The sequence below is a fragment of the Polychytrium aggregatum genome (genome assembly GCF_025602895.1).
Source record: "Polychytrium aggregatum strain JEL109 chromosome Unknown BJ171scaffold_19, whole genome shotgun sequence".
NCBI lineage: Eukaryota > Fungi > Chytridiomycota > Chytridiomycetes > Polychytriales > Polychytrium > Polychytrium aggregatum.
The window spans coordinates 542,184-566,125 of NW_026516221.1; the positions used below are offsets into that span (position 1 = coordinate 542,184).

Below are 23,942 nucleotides of genomic sequence, written 5' to 3' on the forward strand. Positions count from 1 at the left end.
GGCCGAGCTTCGAGTCAGCCAAAGCACTCTCAAGGTTCTGGATCTGAGTGCGTGCACGTCCCTCAGGTCGGTGAGCGACATGCCGCTATATCCCAAGCTGGTGACCCTCAGCCTCCCTCCTTCGATTTCGAGAGTCAGACGTCTCAAGTCCAAGGCGCCCGGCTTGAAGCAGTTGGTTTTGGGCTGGAATTCAAGGATGTTAATCCAGGAGATGGACGGGATACCCAATGAGTGCCTCATAGTACTGAACGGGGAGAGACTATACTATAACGGTTGGAGAACTTGGGTCAAGTGGAATTGCTGCTTGTGCTGCGATTTGGGATGTATCGTATGGACCGCCCTCTTTGTTTTTGTGTTTTCCATGGTAGCTATATGGATGGTCGTGCAGGAAAAATTTTCATCGTAATTTCTCACCACCTCCTGAGAATAATCGAGGCTGTTTCATGGCGGTGGGGAATCAGCAGTAGCAGAAGGCTGCTATACCTTTACTCCTACTCTAAGTGCGTCCATTTTGGGGAGTCATTGTGGATTGGATACGCTGGTGTTATTAACGGTTTGGATGGTGTGGATTGGATGTGAACACTGGTGGGCTATTGGCAGGAACTGATAGGGAGAGTAGCACAACCGAAAGTACCAAGTTATGGTTTGGTTCAAAGCATGTGGCTCAAGTTCATTCCGAATATAGCTGGATGTACTCGTAAACAGTCGGAACTCAGGACTTTGCGATACCAGGCAGTGGAGGTGTGCATGTTGATTGTTCGCTGATGCGCCAGGACCAATTGGATATCCACGAGATCGACCACCCGGTGGGCGAACACATCCATTGAAAGCTTCCAGAGGGAATCAATTGCGCATGGAGAAGACCGCAATCTTGGTGCCACGGAAGGCCGGTTGCTTGTTGGTTGGTTGAGAGTTGCTTTCTCGGGCACCATGTGACGGGTGGTCGGGAGAGTGTTCATTTCACCCCGCCATCAATGGCATCGGGACAAGTATCGAGTTTGAGTATTGAGCTTGTCGGTGTCGGGTGATTCGACGTTTCAATCGGTCGATCAGCATGAGGGATGGATGTATGACTATGTTGGGTGTGGAGTTTGTGAGGAACTCGGGATCAGGGTCACTTGCCAAGGTTCTTGAGTTGGTTGATGGAGTATTGGTGACCCTGGTCGGCGGACCTGCGATACCAAAAGGCGGCGGTCTCAACGTCTTCGGGGACACCATGCCCATTCTTGTAGCAGCCACCGAGATAATATTGTCCGTATCGATTTCCCTGTTCGGCAGACTCGCGATACCACTCGGCTGCCTAGGCGTAGTCCTGGGTGACTCCGTTTCCATAGAAGTAGCAGTAACCAACCATATACTGCCCATATGAATGACCTTGGTCAGCCGACTTGCTGTACCACTCGAATCCCTTCTCGCAGCTCTTCGATACACCCTGGTCATAGTAGAAACTTCCGATCCTGTACTGGCTGTCGCTGTGGCCTTCGTTGGCGAGCTGCTCAAAGATACCCGCTGCCTTCTCCTGGTCCTTCAAAGTGCCGAATCCACAAGTCAGACACAGAGCCATGAGATGTCTGCAAAGCCATTCACGGTCCGATCCCAGCAGGCATAGATTGAAGAACTTGCGGGATGCGGGTGAGTTGGATGAGGCTACGTAACCAATCAGGACACCTTCCCCGAGCCTGAACCCATTCGATTGGTTCTCTCGGATGATCTTGACACCCTTCTGTTCGTCTCGCACGGTACCCCGACCAAGGTAGTGCATCCAGCCAAGCATGTGGGTGGCGATGGGCTTGATGACTGGGTTGGTAGAGTGGGTGCTGACTTGCTGCCAGTGGTTGAAGGCGTCGACATCGCTCTGTTCGACACCATGACCGATGAACGAGAACCAGCCACGGAGGAACACCATGTGGAGTCGACCATCGTCACTGCCTTGGTTTGCAGCCTTGGAATACCACTCGAAGGCTACATTGAAGTCCTGCTGGACACCCTTGCCATCTTCGTAGCAGAGACCGAGCCCGATCTGAGCCTGTGGATGGCCCTGGTCCGCAAGATGGCGATACATTCCGACAGCTTTGGTATGGTCTCGCTTAACTCCTTGGCCATAGTAGTAGCACTCAGCCAGATGACACTCCGCCATTAGATGATCGGCGTGAGCGGCTTGCTCGAGCAGGAAGAATATGCGTTGGCATGTCGCCCACCACTCCCGATCGGGCACTCGATCGAGTTCAACTTGAATGATTCTTGCCAGGAGATACGAGGCGGTAGCATTTCCCTGGTCGGCTTGATCTTCAAGCCAGGATCGGCCAGTTTTGACTGGATCCTCGCAGTGCAGCGAGAGGGCGATCTCGTCGCTCGGTGTGAGGCCAATCCGCAACTGTCCGTCTGGATTGAGGAGCTCCATGCTCTGACACCAGCGGTGGAAGCGAGCCAGCTTGGAGCTCAGGAGGTATTGGGCTCGTTTGCACACTCGGAGAAGGGTCTTGATTGTGTTCAAATCAAGGGCGAGCTGGAAGCTGTCGTTGCAGCAGATGATTGTGAAGATGTCTGGATTGTGCTCGTCGATGGCCGGTCGAACCGTGTCAGTTGAGGGATGGACACTGGCAGCCATGATGCATGATGTGTGGATTGTGATGAAAGTTCAATGAAGATGTCCAGATGATGATGAGATGAGATGAGACGAGATGGGTGGAATGGAACGGAGTGGCACAGTCATCAAACCAGGAACATGGTTGGATCCATGGTTCGAGTGCCAGCCAATCGCTGCTTGCCATCCACATTCCCACACATCAAGCACCCATTCATTACTGCCAGCGTTGGATATCAGTTGGTTTGGCAGCAACTCACCCACCGAGACTTACAGCGCAGTCATCCATCCAACAACTGCCACTCAATCTCATCATCGGGACCCACAGATCCGATGCGAGGACAGAGATGGAATTGGCAATCGAGACACAGGCACGGATGGGGTGTAGAGATTGTCTGATGTATTCAACCCGACTCAACTGATATGGGTAGTGGTAGTGAGTGAGTGAGTGATTGTCGACGACACCATTGCCTTGATGGACGAACCACAACACATGGATGATGCACACTGCCGAACCCAGTCCAACTGCAGAAGGGACTGATCCAAGGCTCGGTCCTGAGCCCTCTGCTCTTCAGCGCCTTCATTGACGACCTCCCGAAACTCCTGAGGAGAGAGGGAGGAACGACCCTGACGACCACCCGCGGCATCAACATCCAGATCAACTCGCTGTGGTTTGCCGACGACGGCGCATTGATCTGCAGGCCCAGGCAAGCACAGAGACTGCTGGACATCTGCGAACAGCACAGTATCGACAACAGATACAAGTTCTCGCCGCCCAAATGCGAAGTGATCTTCTCCGAGGGCAATCCTGAACGAGCAACCGGCCTCCGACTCTACGGCCAGCCGCTGCCCATGGCAAAGGAGTTCAAGTACCTCGGAGCCACCTTTGACGTCAACGGCCTCCAGATGGACCGACAGATCCAGAGGATGACGGCGACAGCCCAAGTAGTGGCCCAACGGATCGCAAAGCAAGGGTACACCCTCGGCAACATGACCGCCAGATCGCTGGTGCGGGTCTACAAGACCTTTGTCCGACCGACGATGGAGTATGCCCTGTCCCTCGATCTGCTCGAAGCCAAACAAGCCAAGACACTCAACCGAACCCAGATGCACTGCCTCACGGCGCTGTTCAAAGTGGTCCAAAACACATCGTGGGGGGACATCAGGGGAGGAGGCGTATAGCCGCCTTCCAGAACGACACTTTGCCGAGTATCAGTGATGTTGAGGGCAGGCGCACGCAAATAAAGTGCGCTATTGAAACAAAATCCACCCTGATCAGATACCAGAACAATCACTGTTCTCGACGATAAAGCACATGCCCTGCACGCAGAATCCGCACATATACACATGAATTGGCATGTATTGAATGACTCTTCAATTTGCGTGTGTTTACGAGCGCTGTTGGCTCGCATCTCCAGCGAGGAGGGTCAGCCCAGAGAGGTCCGACTCATTCTGAATGTAATTCGACATGTCGCCGTCGTCCATAATATAGAGCTCTGTGGGCATTTGCAGGCAGCAGCAGATGGTTGTTAGCATCGAGTTGATCGTGAGCAAAATCATCCGCTCAAGCAAACAATATCCCACCTTCTCCATGCTTGAAGAAGCCGACTGGCCCGATTATCTCATCGATCCCCACGATCATCCTTCGGTCGGAAACCGCCTTCTTGAACCGAAACGACCTTGTCATTGGACACCTTTTATACCCTGACTCAAAAGATCCCAGGGCACTGTCGATTTCGGGCACAGTCACACACGCCCAGAGCAAGGTTTCGCCCCTGAAACTGTGTCGGATGAATCGATCGACTTGGTAGTGCCGTAGGGGTCGATACGCTTGTGAAAGGGCAAGAGTATTCCATGACACTTGACCTGAGGTGGCCTGTTGTTTTGGAACGGGTTGTTAGTACAAAGATCAGCAGCTTCTGCACACAGTTGCATTTCACATTTACCTTGACCACATCGTTTCTACGGCGCTGGCTCGTTCCTCGAGGGGACGAGCTGGATCCAAGGATCATATCACATCGGACAACCGACGACCACGCTTCGACAAACGGACGTGCACTCGACCACTCCTGCCTCACAAGTTCCAATGCATATTGCAATCCCGCCAATGTTGGATTTTTGGCATGTTGTCTTCGCGCATAGGCTGCTTGGAGTTGATTGGTCAAGTTGTCATCCAAGTCAAATGTGCCCAGTCTACCTTCGAGCTTCACATCCGCTCCGTGTTCGGATGCAGGAATGTTGGATTCAGGCCCGCGCACTTCTTCCTGAGAATCTGGTCCAAAATGGCTTGGACTTGTTGATCCGTATGAGCTGAGTGTTTTGAGTCCTTCACTTATGAGCTCGCGTTGCATCATGTTTTCGATTGGTCTCAACCTGGACATGATCGCCCGCATCATTTGTCCACCCATTCGCTCCAGGGGGTATTGCCAGAGCTGACGCAGCGATCCCAACAGCTCCAGACACTTTGGAATGTGCAATAGCTGGTGAATGCACATCCTCATCAGTTTGATACCCTCGTGGTTGTCCTCTTCGGCTCCCGTCAGACGAGCGAGGGAGCTAACGGTTTGAAAGAACGGATGAATGAGTACCGCGTGACTGACACCTCAGATTCAGTACACCATGGCAACTCACCGGGCATAATAGGCGTAGAATTTGAACAGGTATACAGCAATCAGCAGCCTTTGCATCTTGGTGATCTTGAGCTGCAGGAGCAGTCGGATGGCTTCAACAAAGTAACTCCAGCCCTTGCTGTGGAGTGTGAGAGAGCAAGAAATCGTGTTTGTATGAGCACTCAGAGTAACACGGACAATGAAGATCAAGTGATCGACTTACAGATGCTCGTCTGGGAGTCCGGCGCACTTGAGAAGTGGAAGCGAGTACATCACGATCCAGTCTTGCCATGCTTCAGTGATGAGACCACCGTGCTCTTTGTAGATGTTCTTGGGGGTGGCCCCATCGGATGAAGGAATGTATATGGTTTCCATCATAGCTCCAAGAGCTTTGGCGAATGTGTCTTTCTCCCTATCATCGAACGGATATCCAGCAGGAATTTTGATCGTTCCGCTCCATATCCCATACATCAAGGTGGCGACATTCGATATGGCATGCATCGGGTCGATGGGGAAGCTCATTGGCGCCGGAATGGTTTCGAGGAAGGTCAGAAGCGGTCTGCCTTTGATGCCTGAAACCGAGATTGAATGTCACTCCGAGTGAGCAGATTACAGGAACAGGAAGCGTCAGGGGATGCTGTTGTTCACCTACCATCGTCAATCGAGCTGGGCGATTGGAGCCAAGTGAACAAATAGTCTGACACAAGTCGCTGTTTGTTGCCATCCAGCTTGAAATAGCAAACCCCTCCAAGCTTGACGCCTTCGACAAAGCAGAATCGACATCCAAAGATTGCAGTGTGACCTTTCATCTTCAAGAGCTTGTTGATGGCCGGCATATCCCCGGTGCAGCATATCAAATGCGCCCGCAGTGTAAACGTCGTGAGCGTCCCATTCTGGAGCGTCATCCTCGCTTCGACACCTGGATGTAATGCGAGTTAGCGCTGCTTGCTCCATGATGCGGCATTGCTTCGGATCTTGGTACCTTTGGCGAGTTTCTGGAGCTCCTCGAATAGGGGAGCAAGATATGGATCAAAGTCCTTGGGCGATTTGGCTCCAGGTGTGATCCCCACGAGAATCATGTTTTCTCGCTTCGTTCTGATCTCGGGACTCAGATTCAAGTTGATCAAGACAAACACCCAACATTGGCGTCCGTTCCTGCACACAAAGTGGAATGAAGTAAATCATCGCAGGTCACCAGGACATTCCGTCTGTCATCACGGGCAGGTCTGCGGCTGATCGCACTCACTTGAAGACGCGGAACCCATCGAGGGTCAGGGCGAGCGCAATGTCCGTTTCCTGGGCAAAGTATCCGTGCGATTTGAGGTGCTTGTACAACTCCCCATCAAAGACATCACTCATAGAATCTGTGGAGAACAATGCGGTTCATCAGTGGAACGCACAGGAGCGGAAGCAGCAACAGTGGCATCGTTTAGACATTGGTTCCAACCTGAGTCGGTGGCTCGACGAGCTCTGTACATCAACTCATCGATCCTCTTCTTCACTTGGAACTGGGCTTCGAGCCGAGGAATGATGGGGAGATACAAGTATTCGCTCACGGGCTTCCGGACGGTTTTGACTCCTTGGTCGGTAGTGGACTTGACTTCAACGAACCTTTCCGCGTTGCACTGGGGACACTTGTCGATATTCTCGTCGTCTGGAAAGAGAATGCTGCAGTGGATGCAGTTGTGATAACGAGCCAGATTGACGTTGCTCTGGGCTTTGATATAGCGATTCAGAACCTTGGCGGTGGGCATGGGGCCAAGGTGCCCTTCGAGGACTTTCAGAATCCCCGAGGTTACTTCGTATGAGAGATGATAGGACGACAAAAGACCAACGATGTCGATGGCGATGCTTGGCAGTCCTAGAGAACAGCATTTACCGGAGAGCTTAGAACACATCAGGGACACGTCTATCGGGGGTGGGGTGAAGATTGGTTACCTTCCGTGGTCCGCCGAAGGGTGATGGGCGGATCCGTTGTGGGCTGTGAAGTCGAAGGGCCTTCTGCTGAGTTCCCATGGCCTGGCGGGAAGCTCACGGAATGTTGGTTGGAAATTATTGTACCTTGCACTTGGCTTCCACTGCCATGAGCCGAGGGTACCGGAGGTGGCGATGGCGCGGTGGTTGCAAATGCTGTGGAGAGTTCCTCGTGTGAAATATTCAGCCGGCCACATATTCTCACGAACTCATCGTGACGGGGCAGCTCTCGCATTTGCCACAGATCAGACTTGATATAGGCAGAGGCCCGAGCAAGCTCTTGCTGAAGCGAGCTGCCGCCGTCGAGGAGGAATTTGCAATGAGAATTAAAGTCCGGGATTGGATTGAAGCGCCTGTTTGGGTCGGCAGATTGTTGTCCTGGTCCGGTAGCACGGCTGGTGTGTAATCCATAATCCATGTCTTCCTCCGCCCCTTCCTCCTCTTGCTCTTGCTCTTCCAGCATCATTCCTTCATTCTGAAATGCCGGTGCCATGATCTCCAGAACAGCATCGAGCTCGTTGTTGAAATTGGGGAGATACGATTCCGAAGAGCAGTCGAGTTCCTCGGGGTCTGCTTCGTCATAACCGATTTGTGACATTCCATCTTTCGTGCAAAGTGGAGACATATACACACGGAACATGAGCAGCCAGATCGACGAGAGGCGTGCGAGGCACCGATAAGACTCGATATATTGTATCTAAGGCACCATGGGACGCTAAACGCTACCTTCCGACGCTGGCTGGGGATCCATCTGCCCATCAATATCATAAATGGTGCTTGGACCACGTTGCCAAAGGGGAGGGCTCCAAGAATTGGTATAGGAGTGCTCGATATGGCCAGTTTGCGCAGATCTTGACGGATTCGGTCCTAAGTAGAGTGGCAAACGATACCGGGTTGAGATAATCCAGCTTGAATGATGGAGCGACAACTCGAATCAGACAACTCGAATCAGACAACTTACCTGTGGAAGTGACACTGATTGCGGGTCGAGGAATCTCTCGGGGCAACAGCCCAGAGTGGGAAACGGGATCAGGCGGCTGATCAGATTGTCTCGGTATGTAAGGGACGAATCTGAGGGGCTGTGGGAAGCTGGTGGCCCAGCGATTTGAGTGATTCGAGCGCCTCGAACGACTCGGGCCCGATGTGGTTGCGGCACTCTGTCTCGGGGCAGAGCTTTGGCTTGGTGGCATCACAGGAAGGCCATCCCGGGGTGCTGCCTTTCGAAGCTCAAATTTGCCATCGACGCCGTTGTCCCTGGGCATCCTTGACCAGCTCCGTCGGGGATCGTTCCCAGGTTGGCATCCATGCTGACTTAGATGCCGGTTTCGCCGGTGACCAGGAACCCACTTTCCGCCATCTGGCAGAGCCTCGCACTTGTGGCAGCGGCAAAAGACCCACTTTCCTGTACCAACCAGGGGAACTTCTGGAGGAGGCGGAGGAGTCGGCATCCGAGATACAGGCTGGTCGGAAGTGGACGACGCTTGAGAGACTGACTGGTCAGGAGCGGTAAATGTTGAGACACTGGCTGGTCAGGAGCGGGCGAAGTGACGCTGACAGGAGCAGAGAGGGAGTCAGAGTCGGACTGAGAGAAGGCCTCAGGAGGTTGCTCTGTATACAATTCTGGTGGGTGAGAACATGATGGTGGCTCGGTATCTTGGAGTGGCCGATGGTGATGTTGAGCTTGCGAGGAGGAGCAAGTGTGCGGTGTAGGGGCTTGAGTGTCAACAACCGGTGTATGAGAAGAGTAGATCTCAGGACCACGATAATGGGACGAATGCTGAGGATGACCGTGACTGAAGGTGGGGTAGTTGTAGGCTAGCGGGTGTGGATAGAAGGGGGACGGAGAGAATCCATGGCTTGGCGGTCCATAGGCAGGACGAGCGGATTGAGGCGACAGCAGATCGGGATTAGCTGGGTGAGGTCCTGGAGGATGATTGTAATAGGGAACACCCGGGTGTGAGGGCATTTGTGGAAGCTGATGCTGAGGGTTGTGGTGCTGGGAGTGCGGGTTGCTGAACTGGTGCCGCGGGGCATCGGGCCCGAAGCGAGAGGGATCTTCGCCGTTCATGATTTCGTGAGATCGGAAGACAAGTCCAGCGAACTTCGAGATTGATCGGGAGGCAAAGAGCGAGGAGAGAGAGGACACGAGAGGAAGCGAGAGGGACGAGGCAGAGAGCCGAGGAACGAGCGGCGAGCGAGGAGCCAGCGAGAGGCTCTCGGGGAGACGGACAGGAGCGAGGCGGTCGACCAGGGAGATCGGCCCACCATGGCTGGCCACATGCTGGCCGGACAGAGCAGAGGCAGCGACGAGGTCTGGACGACAATGCTCCTCAGGGGACTTCTGTGAAAGCCTTCTGGGAGAACGAGGGCTATGGAACGATGGCCTGAGACTGGCCTGTAATACAAAATCGAGGTGCCCGATGGTGCTGAGCCCCACACCCCTTGCTGTGCCCGACATCGAATGGCTGCTCGGTCAGAAGCTCAAAGAACCATCAGTTGACGGGATGGTTGACAGCCACGGCCACAAGGCGACCGTTCTCCCAATGTTTTACTGCGAACTGACCTTCTTCAAGGGTTTCTAGCAATCCACACCAAAGGTCACCGCCTCAGCAGCTTCCAGCATCCCAAAGAGTTGCTTCCACGGCCCTGAACCAAGCGGAGATTTAGAGCGAGTCCGACGGTATCCTCAAGCGACATGGAGGTGCATGCAAGACCACAGCCGAGGAATGACATTCACTTGATGTGATGGACAGCACAGTGGGGCATCCGTCCCGCAGGAAGAATTCGAAACTGTCGATGCGATACCAGAGTGATATGCACACATGGCTTGAGGCGGGACTAGGACATGGCTCGTCTTGATTCAGGGTAGCCAGACTCTGGGATGTTTTGTGGGTGCGAAACAGAGGCATGATATCATGCTCGGTCACCATCAAATATGCCACCAATCCCTCAGCCAACATCACCACCACGAACAACACACATTGTCCAGTTCGCCCCAACCTATCCGGACTGGATCACCGTGAAACACCGAGCTTCAACTTGCACCATTCCTGGCCGGTTCAATCAAGGTCGCCACCATTCAGGTCCACCAAGCGCATTGTATTCACCATCAATCAGCATCAACCAGCATCGATATCCATTCACATCCAAGACAAGACTGACTCCCTCTCCGAGCGCCGTTATCACAATTTACTCTGGCACACTCGGGCAGTGGCTCAGTGGTGTTCTCTGCCCGTAAGTGCCATGAGGCTCTCCTCCGCATCCTTGTGCCCATGCCTCGCTGCCCTCTGGCACCACAATTCTGCGTCGTCCAGGGACTTGCTGGTGCCGACGCCGTGGTAATAGCTACTGGCGAGATTGAATTCGGCATCCATGTTACCTTGCGCTGCCGCCTTCTGAAAGCACTTGAATGCCTTCTTGGTGTCTTGTTTGACGCCGTGTCCCAAGCGGTAACAGTGACCCAGAAGATTTTGTGCCGCAGGATGACGTCTTCTTGCTGCTCTCTTCAAATATGCCACCGCATTCGCATGATCGCGCTCGAGTTGGACAGCTTCGCGCTCCTCCTTGCCAAGATCATTCCCGGTGCCATGGCCGAGGTAATAGCACATTCCCAGAACGTACAGGGCATCGAGTTGATCCAGCCGAGCGGCAACTGTGGCCCACTTGATGCCGCTTTCCGGCCTGACCGTCGCGCCACGGCCGTTGAAATAGCAGCATGCAACGTTGAAGCGAGCATCGACACTCCCGAGCTCTGCTGCGATCTTGAAGAGGGCGAGTGCCGCATTGGATGAGCCAGGATCGTCGGCATCATCGAATGAGCGCACCCCCGCGCTGTTGATGGCATTGGACAACACCTTCAAGTTGGCTTGGTGGTCATGACCAGCAGCCATCAGTCTTGCACCACATGACACACACAAACTGGCTCTGGTCGGTGCACCGGGGCATCTGGGGGTTGAGTGAACAGAGATCAGGATGCATGAGAGTGTTGCGAATGCCACAGAGCCACCGTGCTACATCATGCCCTCGGATTTGATCTGTAATGGAGGGTCCCACGAAGAACATCTTACATGGGCTTGGCGTGTATGCACACCCCAAGGTCGGGCTTGGTTGTGGCGACTGCAGACCGGGCTGATTTCTTTCTCGTGGTGCTCCTTGCGGGGGCTTCGTCTGAGGTGTCGTCGCCGGGGATACTCTGTTGACAATCGGATGCCGTAGCCGAGGGAAGAGAGTCGGGTGATGCTTTCTTTGGATGCCCTTGGTCAGAGCTGTCGGTGTGGTGGTCGGAGCAAGGTGTAGGAGACACGGGTCAGATGGAAAATGGATGAGATTTGGCTGATATCGACAAACGCACACCGAGCCTCACCAGACATGACTTACGGAATGGGTCCAGGGCTCGCTGGACTCCCAGCCATCGGTGCTGGCTGGGTAACTTGGGGAAGATTGTAAGTCGGGGTCTGCAGGAGTGGGCTGGTCTGGGGCGGTAATTCTTCAGTGTCTGCTGTCTGTGGCGGAACAGGCTTGTGTGGAGAAGGCGCTGTCGCAGTTGCGATTTGGTTGAGTGGGATGCATCCAACAATGATTCCATTAGCAAAGCCCCCATGCAGCATGGGAGGAAATGATATCTGGGGCAGAGTGAGAGGCAGGTAGAGATGGCCTTGGATCGATGGGATCGCTGCAGTGATAGAGCATTGCTGGGACGGAAGAACAGCTGGAGCAAGGGCTGGGATCGGCGTGACCACGGCAGTGATGCTATACTGCTGCACAAGTCCGGCTGGGGCACCAGTTTGAACCGGTGGAGCATCTGCCGCACCCGGTTCGCCTGGTTCAGTTGGTTCAGTTGGTTCAGTTGCTTCAGTTGCTTCAGCTGCTTCAGCTGCTTCAGTTGGTTCAGTTTCGGATTGATTTATTGGCAGAGGCGACGTCTGTGCAGGGCTGGGTTGAGAGTCCGAGTCGTTCGAATTAACAATGGCTTCGGCGCTTGTTTCGCTCACGGCCGGATCCAATTCGACCGGGGAGAGGGCCGGCAGGGCGCTCGTGTGGATGGGCGAGTCTACGCCAGTGTCCGACTCGTTCGAGTGGGAGTCGTCTGCCTGGGCTTCAGAGTGGGAGCAGTCATTCGAGCTGACGTGGGAATCTTCGACATTGGGGACAGTCAGCGACGGCTCCAATCGCATGCAGTGATCAGCCTGGACGCTTTCGTCTGCTCGGAGTGTCAGCTTGGTTGAACGCCTGGCGGATCTTGGGCTTGCCAGAGGAGAAGTGGATTGTGAAAGCGGCTGCGCTGCACCCGAGCCAGGGCCGCTTACTTCCACGGTGACCCGGACCTGGAATCGATTTTCTGCAGCACTCTGATGAACGTCGTCTCTCGGAGCGGGAGATCTTGTTCGGTTCCGTGTCCAAGACAGCTGGGGAGCATCGTCTGGCTCATCCTGGTCATTGCACTCGTCTGTTCGGAAGGCCGCATGTCTAGGTATCTGCACTTTGACTGTCTGGGGGATCGATGCCAAGTTGGACCTGCTGCGAGCGTTTGGGGAAGCTTCAGAGCCACCGACTGCTTCATCGCCGAATTGGCTTTGGTCTTGGCTTTTCTCGTTGAATACGTCCATGACTCGGTGGTGAATGCAGCAACCTGGGGTGAGACTCGCAAGGTGGGCTCGCGGGGATGCGGCACTTCGAGAGGAGGTCGAGGGGATGGTTTATGGGTCGTGCTTGCTGATCCACAAGTCCCTGATCGGACAGGACAGTGCTCTCGGCAATGCTCTCGGCAATGCTCTCGACAATGCTCTCGACAATCGACCGATCAGCAGCGTTTCTGACTCGTCCCATTCTCTCTCTGACAATCCAATGATTGGGGTTTCTGGGATTGGGCGGCCCTGTGATTGTTCGACCACATCTCCTCCCTGCTTCTCACGCAGTGGAATCAGGCCAAGCCTCCAGCATCAGCCACATGTGCAAACACCTTTGCGGCAACTTCTTGGGTGTTGAGGCTATCGGGCTGGCGTTGGTTCTGGTGCGCTGCGAGATGCAAAGGAATGAGAAAATATGAGGTAACTAGGATGGACATGGTTGTGAGCACGAGTGTGAGTTGTGGGATTCGATTCCATGATTGGTTCCATACTTGACGTGTGGCAGTGTATGTGGCAGTACAAGGGCAACAATGGGTCCAGCCAGCAAACCAACGGATCGAGCCAGGCTTGTGTGTGCATTCAATGGCCAGGGTATTGCTGGCCAGGGTTTGGTTTGCTTCGCCACAAATTGCCTCTCTCTCATGTCCATCGCCATCGCCCACTTGCCTCCTGTCTCTGTCAACATGGCCAGCATCAACGAGCCAGCATCAACCACAGCATCACCTGCCACTCACCATAGCCAAGCTGAAGCCAGAACAGCCTCGTCGATGCCCGATATCGCCAAACTCTCGCTCGAGCACAACCCAGACATCTCCACCATCATCTGCTGCAACGACAGCTTCCAGCTCGCCCTTGATTTGAACACAATCAAGACCCTCCTCCGAGTGTGCAAACGAGCCCAATACCTCCTGAGCTCCAAGCTGGCTCGCTTCCACCGCTGGTGTCAGAGCATGGAGCTCCTCAATCCAGACGGACAGTTGCGGATTGGCCTCACACCGAGCGACGAGATCGCCCTCTCGCTGCACTGCGAGGATCCAGTCAAAACTGGCCGATCCTGGCTTGAAGATCAAGCCGACCAGGGAAATGCTACCGCCTCGTATCTCCTGGCAAGAATCATTCAAGTTGAACTCGATCGAGTGCCCGATCGGGAGTGGTGGGCGACATGCCAACGCATATTCTTCCTGCTCGAGCAAGCCGCTCACGCCGGTCATCTAATGGCGGAGTGTCATCTGGCTGAGTGCTACTACTATGGCCAAGGAGTTAAGCGAGACCATACCAAAGCTGTCGGAATGTATCGCCATCTTGCGGACCAGGGCCATCCACAGGCTCAGATCGGGCTCGGTCTCTGCTACGAAGATGGCAAGGGTGTCCAGCAGGACTTCAATGTAGCCTTCGAGTGGTATTCCAAGGCTGCAAACCAAGGCAGTGACGATGGTCGACTCCACATGGTGTTCCTCCGTGGCTGGTTCTCGTTCATCGGTCATGGTGTCGAACAGAGCGATGTCGACGCCTTCAACCACTGGCAGCAAGTCAGCACCCACTCTACCAACCCAGTCATCAAGCCCATCGCCACCCACATGCTTGGCTGGATGCACTACCTTGGTCGGGGTACCGTGCGAGACGAGCAGAAAGGTGTCAAGATCATCCGTGATAACAGATCGGACAAATTTGAACTCGGGGAACATGAATGTCTGGCATCGTTATGGAGCAGAATCAGCACCTCAGCACCAGCCCCTTGCAAGTTCCATGATCTGTGCCAACTGGGATCGGAGCATGATTGGTTATGCATGCACCTCTTGGCCGTTTGTCAATTTTTTGGATTCGGAACTTTCGAGGACAGGGAGCAAGCAGAAAGAATCTTCGAGCAACTCGCAAACGATAGTCACAGCGACAGCCAGTTCTGGCTGGGATCGCTCGAGTTCGCTCGCGAGATAGTTGCGGAAAGCTTCTCAAAGTCATTCCCGATTTTATACCAGTCTGCCAATCAAGGAAACTCATATGGGCAATGGATAATCGGCGAACACTATATCGGGGGCGCAGGAGTAACCAAGGACGACACCAAGGCAGCCGAGTGGTTCCGCAAGTCGGCCGAGCAAGGCAACCAGCGAGGACAGTCCTCGCTTGGCATCTGTTACATGCTAGGTCGCGGCGTCACCCAGGACTTTGATGCTGCCGTATTTTGGATCCGGAAGGCAGCCGAGCAAGGTCACCAGGGATGTATCGAAGACCTCGAGAAACTCGACCTGTGGCCTTGATCCTCCAAGTTTTGCCCTTGATGATCCAAGTGTCCATGATGAAGCGACCGTGTCCAATGTCCCTCTCTTTAATGTCAATCTCCTTATCGACGGCGCCTTCTCGTGTACTTCAGCACCACTCGCATTCACTGGTACCACTCCAACTCCATCGTTGGATGCAAGAACAGTGTTGCGACACCATTTCATGTTTTGGATATCCCCATCCGACGATGTGTTGTGTGAATGAATACAATTCGCTTCGCCAACAGCCTGGGAGCAGTCGCAAGCCTCGCCGAGTTTCTGGAGCCGCCTGAGCTGAAATCTTTGAGGAGGTTTGTAATTTCCAGCCATAGGATGTCAGTGCATCAGCGCAGGCAGTTTCATTTATGAGTACCGCACAAGGTGTGCTGACAGAGAGCGGACAGAACGGCATGCCCGAGACCCGCGGGCTGAGGCAAAAGACAAGGTGCGCCAGGGCGGAGAATTGGCGAAACATGTGGCCTGCCAGCAACAGAAAAAATGCGGGAACGCCGAACAGCCGGCAAGCGACCCCACAGCCCACCACGCGATTGGGCGCGGCGCCCGCAGCAGCGCTGGAGTGGGTCAGAAGTACTTTGCGTTGCCGCGTGCGACCCGGCTGTGCTCACGCGGCCGGCCTTGGCCCGCAAGCAACCTGTGCACCCATGGTGCCTCTGGACAAACAAGCCCCTCGTCAGCACGTTGCAGCCCAGGCCTTGTTGGTCGCCGCCAGACAGAATAACAAATCCGCAAGGCCGGGCAGCTGTGTGGATGCGCTCGGTTGCCTCTTGTCCTCGGCTCCTTGCTGCCTGGGCTCGTGCTGGAGGCGGCCAGACAGGCGTGGCAGCCAGGCTGGGCGCGGCCACCGCCGCAGATCGACGCAGTACATCGATGGCTGTTCCGGTTGCCAGACTGGCGTGGGAATCGGCCCAATCGTCGCCTGGCATCGCACGCGGCGGCGTTCATCGTCGTGCATCGTCGTGCATCGTCGTGCATCGTATCTCCTGCTGCATCCTGTCTCGTCGAGTTGCATCGCGCCGAGTCGCAGCTCCTGTTGCAGGACATATGCTGCAAAACTTTCGATCCGATCCGGTCCGCCAACTCTCGCCGCTTCTGCGCCGATCCACCGCCGCCAAGACATCAACACGCCAACCCTGCTCGTCAACACACCAACCCTGCTCGTCAACACACCAGCCAGTGCTCGTCAACACCAACTCTCTCACGGCTCTCCTCGTTGCTCGTGCTTGTTGCCTCACGGCTGATTTTCTTTGAGCCCCCTCGACGCACTGTCGTTGTATGCGGCCGCTCCCGTTTTTCCTTTCCTTCTGGGCCCCTCTTGCTTTCGTTCGCCCCGTCCTCCTTCTTGCGCCTTGCTCCCTCTGCCCCATCAGCTCCTTGCTCGCAGCCAGTTCCGGCCACGCCCCTGTTGCGCCTGCCGAGTGCTGAGCGCACGCCCGTTCCCACAGCGGTCTTCAGCCACCACGCCGACCACCGACGGCGCCGGCCGGGCTCCACAAACACTGCGGGCCGCCTTGTGTTTTGGCTCCACATGCCCGGGACGCGCGTGGTCCTGCCGTGCCATGCCCCGTCCAGCGTCCTTTTCCGGTCCGTTTTCGGCCCCACCAGATAAAAGCGGCGGATCTCCTCCGCAGTCCTGGTGCAAGCGTCCTCTCGAGCCCTGCCGTCGGCCTGCCATCTCACTCCGTCGGTCGCCCATCCTGTCCGTCTTAGCACCCTTCCTGTGCGTGCCGAGCTCGGCCATCCCACATCTTCCCCGTTCCTGTTCGTCAATGCCCCGCTTCCAACAGCACTAATGTTCCAAGCTCACCCAAACGCATCTCTCGCCATGACCCAGGCACTCGCCATCCCCAGGCTTGCACGTCAGGCGTGCGCCAGCTCCTACACCGACGCCCGGTTCTTTGGCCCCAGCCCACAGACTATGCTCGGCCCCCACGAGCTCGCCCTCTCCGCCAGCCCGCATTCCCTGCCCGACTCGGCCACTCGCTCCATCGGCCAGGAGTTGCTGACCCCGCCCATGGCGTGGACACCCCGCAGCGAGGTCGAAGACGAGTTCAAGTTCAACGTCGTCAACCACGATCTGCTCAGCTCGCCAAAGTTCTCGTACTTCATCACCAACGTCCTCTTCCAGGTTCTGTACTCGGAACCGCACCAACCCGTCACCCAGTTCGATCCCGAGAGCTTCCAGATGGCCCACCGCCTGATCCACACCCTCCTCCAGAAGGTCTCCCACACCATGACCGTCTCGATCGTGCTGGCCTCGATCATACTGCTGGAGCGCGTCGCACATGCCAAGGTCTTCCAGCTCTCCAAGGGCTCCGAGTATCTGATGTTTGTGGTTGCACTCATCATTGCCAACAAGCTGCAGGACGACTACGCCTGGACCAACAAGTCCTGGACCTCGCTCAGCGGCATCCAGGCCACCAAGCTGAGCCTGCGCGAGCGCCAGTTCCTCAAGGTGCTGCATTACGATCTCTCTGTCAACCAGGCCCGCTACGACTGCTGGGAGCGCTATTTCAAGTCGAACCAGTTCTATTGCAAGTAACTGCTCGTTGCTGTGGGATCCACCGGCCCTCCTCTCCTGCATCACTGCGTATTTATCACCACGGCTCTCTGGACCCTTTCGCTCGCTCGCGCCGGCTGCATCTCGCCCGCGCCAGCCACCAGCAGCCTCCCCCCTATGCTTGATTGTTCTTCTTTGCCTTTCATGTATGTACTTTATATAGAGATATAGATTGTTGTGCTCGCATCCGCCATGCAACATCTTTCATTCACCGCACTCGACACACACCACGCACCCATGCACCCATCCATCCATCTATGTTCGCCGGCAGCGCCCCTTTTTGGATCTGGAATCGAATACACTCCATGCAATGCCCCCGAGAGCCATCGTGCGCCAGCAGCCATTTGCTTGATCCCATTTTCTCGCAACCATATGCTCGCAGCCAATTCGTTCTCGTCACCCAAGCAGACTCTTTCCAGACACAACCGCGTGACTGGCCCGCTGTCCAATCAGCGTCCGCGTCTGTCCCGCACACACACACGCGCGCTTCCCATTGGCCCTGGGCTCTTGCGCCATTCTCGCCACAAGTCCGATTCCTGCTCCGGGCGCTTTGCCTCCATCTCACATCACATCTCACATCACATCGCACATCGCATTGCATTGCATTACATTGCATTACATTGCATTGCCCGTCGCTCCGCATATCGCATCGTCTCCCTTCGAGGCCGATCCTTGCATCCTCCGCCACTCCGGCCAATCGTACATCCCTTGGGTGCAGCAGTCCCCTGTCCGCCTCGGCTTCGAAATCCGACATCCGCAGCCCGTTGGATTCTGGCTGGCTCCCGCCGCATCGGCCAATCGACAGCGCTGCTATTCCCAGTCCCCTCGCCCCTTCGAGCCCCTGGCTTCACGGCTTGATCCCTACTCCATCCGCAGAGTCCCAAACACCCATTTCCTCTCGCCACAGCAAGTCCCCAACAAGCCAACTCTGCTGCTCGCCCGCTCCCGCACGTCGATTATCCCAAGCGCATCCCTCGCCCCCACCTGCATCTAAAAGATGCAGAATCAGCAGCCCCATATCGTTGCCGACTTCCAAATTGAACATGAAATCGGACGGGGCTCCTTTGCCACCGTTTATCTGGCCCACCACGTCTCCAAAACGAGCCACATCGTCGCCATCAAGGCCGTGCTGAGGGAGAAGCTCAACCGCAAGCTTGCCGAGAACCTCGAGACCGAAATCAAGATCCTCAAGGGCATATGCCACCCAAACATTGTGTCGCTCCTGGATGTTGTCGTAAGTCGGTCGAGAGAGCGAGGAGCGGGGTGACTTTCGATCCCTGGATACGTCGGCTTGGGCTCCCTCTTCGCCTGGCGGACGGATGGCTCGATGGATCGATGGGTGGCCGTCGAATGCGCATGCAGCTGTGCCTCTCATGGCTTGCAGCGACTGGCTTGGAGACGCAGCCATCCATACAAGCCTTGCCGGTGCTCCTCCGTATCCCGCACGAATCTCGTCCGATGGCAGACAACCCCAATGCCGGTGCTGCGGATACCCATGCCCATGCCCATCGTCCGAGGTTGCATCTCGGGACGGCAGATTTGAGCATATCCAGTGCGCCATGGTAACCATTCCGATTCATTTTCCTCGTCTCTCTGTCTTTCTGGACCGATGCCGGCATACCACTTTATCTGAAGAAAACGGCAAAGCACATCCATCTGCTGATGGAGTATTGCTCCATGGGCGACCTCTCGACCTACATCAAGAAGAAGGGCCTGGTCGCCGACCCCTCCCGCCCCCAGGTTCTCGAGTCGCTCGTCAAGTACAACTATATGCTCAGCCCCGCGGGTGGGCTCTGTGAGGTCGCCGTCCGTCATTTCCTGCTACAGCTTGGTAAGCCTCGCGGGTATCTTTCTCACCATCACATTCTGCTGTGTGCGCTCGGCTCTATGATGGGAGGCGCATTGACTCCCCTGCATGAATGCTCACCAAATCGTCTGATCCATGCCCAACCACTCGATGCAGCCTCAGCCCTGGAGTTTTTGCGATCCCAGAGCCTTATCCATCGCGACCTGAAGCCCCAGGTAACTGCTCAGTTGTGTCTGTCCCGAGATCTGGCCGTCATGTCGCCAACGACGTCTGACCCTCGGAATCCATAATACCTCTGGTGTCGATGCCAGTCGGCCGCTGTTACCCTTCCTTCGGCGCTGCTCTGCTATGCTCGTGCTACTAACACAAACATGGTCTCCACTCGGCCGTAGAATCTGCTGCTCACCCCGGCTGCCGCACAAGCAACCAACATCGAGCTTCCCAGCCCACTGAACCCGGCCACCGTCATCTCTGTTCCCCCGCTGCCGACCCTCAAACTCGCCGACTTTGGATTCGCCCGCCCGCTGCTCCAGCAGTCGCTGGCATCGACGCTGTGCGGGTCGCCTCTGTACATGGCGCCCGAGATCCTGCGTGGCGACCGCTATGATGCCAAAGCAGACCTGTGGTCGCTCGGCGCCGTCCTCTACGAGATGATCGCCGGCCGACCGCCTTTCAAAGCCCAGAATCATGTCGAGCTCCTCAACAAGATCGATCGTGGAGAGGGCACCATCAAATTTCCGGGAGAGGAGGGCTGGATCCAGTCTGGCCGAGGCACACCGCCCAGTGTTACCAAGAGAGCATCAGTCTCTGCGCTGTCCTCAGCAGCGTCGAGCCCGAACCGAGTCGGTCCGAACGATCCCGCCTTGCGCATCTCGGGCTCTGCCCCGATTCACGTCGCTGAAGATCTCAAGGACCTCGTGAGGCGGCTGCTCAAACGGAACCCGGTCGAGCGGATCAGCTTTGAAGAGTTTTTCATCCACCCGGCCGTCATTGCCTTCAAGGTCGAGGAAAGCACGAGCGTCTACCAGTCGTTCGTCGACCAAGCGCACTCGTCCATGTTCCGCACCGACCGCTCCGCGTCCGACTCCTCCAGCGACGGCACTCATCCGTATCCCAATCCCAATCTCGCGCCCCAGACCCCCAAGCGCCAGCCATTCCATAGCGGCGGCCCGCTCCCCGATGCCTATACCCCCGGTGGCATAATTGGCCCAATTTCAGGCACCACCATCCAGCCGTATCAGATGCTCCCACCCAAAACCGGGCCAGCCCAGGCGATCGACAGTCCGTCCAGCGACCCGCACCGGTCCTCGACTGGCACAGGCTATCCTCCTGGGCCTTCGTTTGCTCAGCCAGTATCGTCGCACTCGCCTGTCCCAAAGGTCGCCTCGTTTGACCGAATGCATGACCCGCGTATCTCGGGCGACGGCTCCAGTAACCTCGGACCCATCTTGGAAAGCAACGGCACCTTCACTGGAGGTCCCAAGTCCAGGATAGCCTCGCAGCCGGACTTGGCCGATGATGCTCGTGGTGTCTCGCAACGGCCGGCTGTATTCCAGCCCCAGGCCGCGACCGCAGCTCCGGGTAGTCCCGCCGGACCCATCATGGGCTTTCGACCCATCCCGTCGCCAGCACCTTTCGAGGACCAGCTGCCGTTCTCGTCCCACCACTTTGGGTATGCGCACGATGCCGCCAAGGCTGGACAGAGATTCGCAGAGCCGCCGTTCCCAGGATACGTCTCCCCCGAGCCCCGCCCTACGCCTCCGGAACAACGGCGCTTCTCACCCGAGTCTCGGCCGACCCTGTCGAGCACTCCCCCTGAAGCTCGGTCGGATCCCCTGCGCACCCCGCCATCCGAACGAGCCCGCTCGGGCACGATGACACCGACTATGCCAACGACACCAACACCTCGCAGTGATGGATGGCTGTCCAAGCAGCCCGTGTCGCTCCCGCACATCAACACCTCAACCCCCTCTACTCCGACACCCAGTCGCCGGAATACCCCGCCATCGTCCGCTGGCGAGCTGAGAGCCAGGTTAGGACAGCCCCAGGTGACCTCGGACGAAGACGCCCAGTTCTCGATCTCGTCCCTAGGCTCGTTTGAAATCAGCGAGGACGAGTTTGAGACGTCCCAATCGGACAGCACTGCGAACCGGCACAGTCATCCCACCACGCCCACACGGCTGTTTCCGCCAAAATCCGGTGGGCCAAACTTGCCATCTGGCGCAGCTCCTCCTGCGACTCTGTCCGATGCCGTCGGTGTTGCATCTGCAGCAACCAAGCTCTCGACTGGGAACCGCATGGTGATCATTGGGGCGAAGAAGCCGTCACATACCAAGTCGGTCAAGTCGCCGCTTGCCTCACCGAGCACGGCTTACCCCAGTGATAGGTCCTCGACGCCGGACAAGCCAGAGCTGGACTCGCTCTCGGCGTCTCTGGATGACTATGTCGTTATCGACAATGACCAGGAAATTCAGGTCAACTGGATCGATACCGCCGACAAGAACGACCAACCTGAGCCGGCGGCAGTTGTTCCCGAGCATGTGGCGCCGCCAGTCCACCCCGAAGGCGGTCTGCTGCGGCACAGGTCACTGGAAAGAGGTACGTCAGCCGTGCTGGCGATGGCTGGGGGGATGGAGCGGGGCAGTCAAAGAGACGACATAGGAATGCAGTAGTTTCGGCAAGATGCTACAACCCCCTCCTACGATCATCCGTAGCTCAGCGATAGATAGCTTCATGTGGCATCGGCGTCGTAGAGACCCACTTGTGCTGATCGCGCTTGGTTCATCTGTCTCTCAGTCGTCGCAGAGTTTGCATCAATGCCCAAGACTCAGACAAGCACCGCTGCGGTTTCGGGCGGCCCTGCCATTGGAAACATCATCCCAACTTCGATTACCTCCGTGTCCACGTCGTACTCGAGAGCTGGTTCCTTCGCGGGCTTCCCTCAAGAAGCCAACATTGGCCCCATCTATCAGCCCCTCTCCAACAAAAGTACGCCAGTCTCGTCGCTCCTGGTAGACACACACATCAAGAAGCTGGAGCACCACTATTCGCTTCTGTTCTCGGCGCTGTTCGTCAGTTCGTGGCGCGCCTATGCGGTGCATTCGTATGCCAATGAGATGTTTGAATCGCTACGCCAGCTCCTGCAGTCCCACGCTTCAACCCGTGGCGCCAGCGGCGTGGCAGCGATGGCGCAGACCTCCGAACAGCCGGTACTGGGCATGTCCAAGGTGGCAATCGAGCATCAAGTACGAGCACACGAGGCGCTTTCGCTGTACTTGCTTGCGTTGGAACTCTACCAGACCTCCATCGAATTCACTCGGCTCATTTTCGAGTCCGAACAGCGTCGTCAGCAAGAGACGACACAGTCGAGCACAACCGTCAATGTCCCGATCGGAGTGACTCAAACAAGCCAAGAGTCCGCCAAGTGGGTCCAGCTCGGCCATCTCAGCGAAGCGGTGGAGTGGCTCCGAGCCATGTTCAATCAGTGCCTTGATCGAGCAGAGGTCGTGCGCGAAGTGTCGATGGAGAGCATTGACGTCAACATCGAGATGATCAGCCGTGGGGTCGAGAAGATCATTTACGAGCACGCTCTGGAAGTTGTGAGTAGCGTGCAATGCCGTTTATATGCCAATCAGTCGTGTATGTCCGTCGCAGCGATCGTGCTTGTCGTGAGGCTAACTGGCGCTCTCCGTCTTATTCCTTGGCATGAAACTGAACGTGTTTGCTGCAACGTGCCGGCATCGGGCTGCTTGGACTTTTGGTCGTCATGGGATGCTCTCACAACGCTGCTGTGTCTGCATGCACTTTGACACCCGGTCGCTCCTCGCTCAGGCCAAGCAAAGCGCAACCTTGGAGCTAGAGTCGCAAAGCCTGCCGCAGTATCGTCTGGCGCTTTCGGGCTATCAAACTGCCATCTTGCTGATTGAGTCTCTGCTGATCATGGCCCGGCCACAAGCCAAGTTGTTTACAAGCGAGGGGACCGAGGGGGGAACCGGGACCGATCGACTTGAGGGTGTCGCCAACAAGCAAACCGACAATGCAGGCCACAATCCGGCGTCATCCGCCGAGGGGCAGAGCCAACGACTGGATCATACCGGCCGCACACCGACAAACGCGCCGGGCACCGAGTCGCTCACATCGTCTGCTGTCGTGGCGCTGACGCCTGATGACTGCCGGGACCTGGAACGCGTGATCTTGAAGATGGAGCTGAGACTCAAAAGCTGCGAGATCAAGGTCATGGATATGAGTGAAACTCGGAAGAGCGGCTGAGCATCCGCGATTCCGAGCATCGGTGACTTTGGTGGCTGAAACCAAACGTTCTTTGTTTCGACAACGGAAACACTTATTATCGGAGACCAATCTTGCAGTTTCGGCTCCGTGTATATGTATACGAACACACCAGCTAGTGGAGTGGTGAAGAACCTGTATTTCCTCGATGAACTCACTGATCAATATCACTTGAGTGAGATACTTGGGCGTGAGGTCATGCGTTCCTTGGAGTACGTTCG

General features: G+C 56.1%; 7 protein-coding genes across 7 annotated transcripts; 4 read left to right on the forward strand and 3 right to left on the reverse strand.

Moving 5' to 3' along the window:
- Positions 1 to 1,129: 1,129 nt before the first annotated feature.
- BJ171DRAFT_107220 (uncharacterized protein) lies at positions 1,130 to 2,655 on the reverse strand. Its single transcript, XM_053105426.1, has one exon. It carries the CDS (start codon positions 2,606 to 2,608, stop codon positions 1,301 to 1,303), a length of 1,308 nt encoding a protein of 435 aa, XP_052966558.1. The 5' UTR covers positions 2,609 to 2,655; the 3' UTR covers positions 1,130 to 1,300.
- Positions 2,656 to 8,343: 5,688 nt separating this feature from the next.
- Positions 8,344 to 9,313, reverse strand: BJ171DRAFT_107246 (uncharacterized protein). Its single transcript, XM_053105427.1, has one exon. It carries the CDS (start codon positions 9,233 to 9,235, stop codon positions 8,480 to 8,482), a length of 756 nt encoding a protein of 251 aa, XP_052966559.1. The 5' UTR covers positions 9,236 to 9,313; the 3' UTR covers positions 8,344 to 8,479.
- Positions 9,314 to 10,252: 939 nt separating this feature from the next.
- Positions 10,253 to 11,363, reverse strand: BJ171DRAFT_442537 (uncharacterized protein). Its single transcript, XM_053108098.1, has 2 exons — positions 11,235 to 11,363; positions 10,253 to 11,112 (listed from the first exon to the last, which is right to left on the reverse strand). Exon 2 carries the CDS (start codon positions 11,055 to 11,057, stop codon positions 10,383 to 10,385), a length of 675 nt encoding a protein of 224 aa, XP_052966560.1. The 5' UTR covers positions 11,058 to 11,112; positions 11,235 to 11,363; the 3' UTR covers positions 10,253 to 10,382.
- A 2,381-nt stretch (positions 11,364 to 13,744) lies between these two features.
- BJ171DRAFT_424199 (uncharacterized protein) lies at positions 13,745 to 14,212 on the forward strand (the record flags this gene model as incomplete). Its single annotated transcript, XM_053107651.1, has 1 exon — positions 13,745 to 14,212. A coding segment is annotated over one exon (468 nt), but the record flags the coding sequence as incomplete, so codon positions are not given.
- Positions 14,213 to 14,308: 96 nt separating this feature from the next.
- Positions 14,309 to 15,296, forward strand: BJ171DRAFT_505924 (uncharacterized protein). Its single transcript, XM_053111088.1, has one exon. The coding sequence runs from the start codon at positions 14,372 to 14,374 to the stop codon at positions 15,047 to 15,049; it is 678 nt and encodes a 225-aa protein (XP_052966562.1). The 5' UTR covers positions 14,309 to 14,371; the 3' UTR covers positions 15,050 to 15,296.
- A 1,469-nt stretch (positions 15,297 to 16,765) lies between these two features.
- BJ171DRAFT_505927 (uncharacterized protein) lies at positions 16,766 to 18,021 on the forward strand. Its single transcript, XM_053111089.1, has 2 exons — positions 16,766 to 16,787; positions 16,902 to 18,021. Exon 2 carries the CDS (start codon positions 16,986 to 16,988, stop codon positions 17,607 to 17,609), a length of 624 nt encoding a protein of 207 aa, XP_052966563.1. The 5' UTR covers positions 16,766 to 16,787; positions 16,902 to 16,985; the 3' UTR covers positions 17,610 to 18,021.
- Positions 18,022 to 18,188: 167 nt separating this feature from the next.
- Positions 18,189 to 23,910, forward strand: BJ171DRAFT_505929 (uncharacterized protein). Its single transcript, XM_053111090.1, has 6 exons — positions 18,189 to 18,861; positions 19,263 to 19,458; positions 19,591 to 19,649; positions 19,827 to 22,032; positions 22,231 to 23,033; positions 23,266 to 23,910. The coding sequence occupies exons 1-6, from the start codon at positions 18,625 to 18,627 to the stop codon at positions 23,701 to 23,703; spliced, it is 3,939 nt and encodes a 1,312-aa protein (XP_052966564.1). The 5' UTR covers positions 18,189 to 18,624; the 3' UTR covers positions 23,704 to 23,910.
- The last annotated feature ends 32 nt before the right edge of the window (positions 23,911 to 23,942 follow it).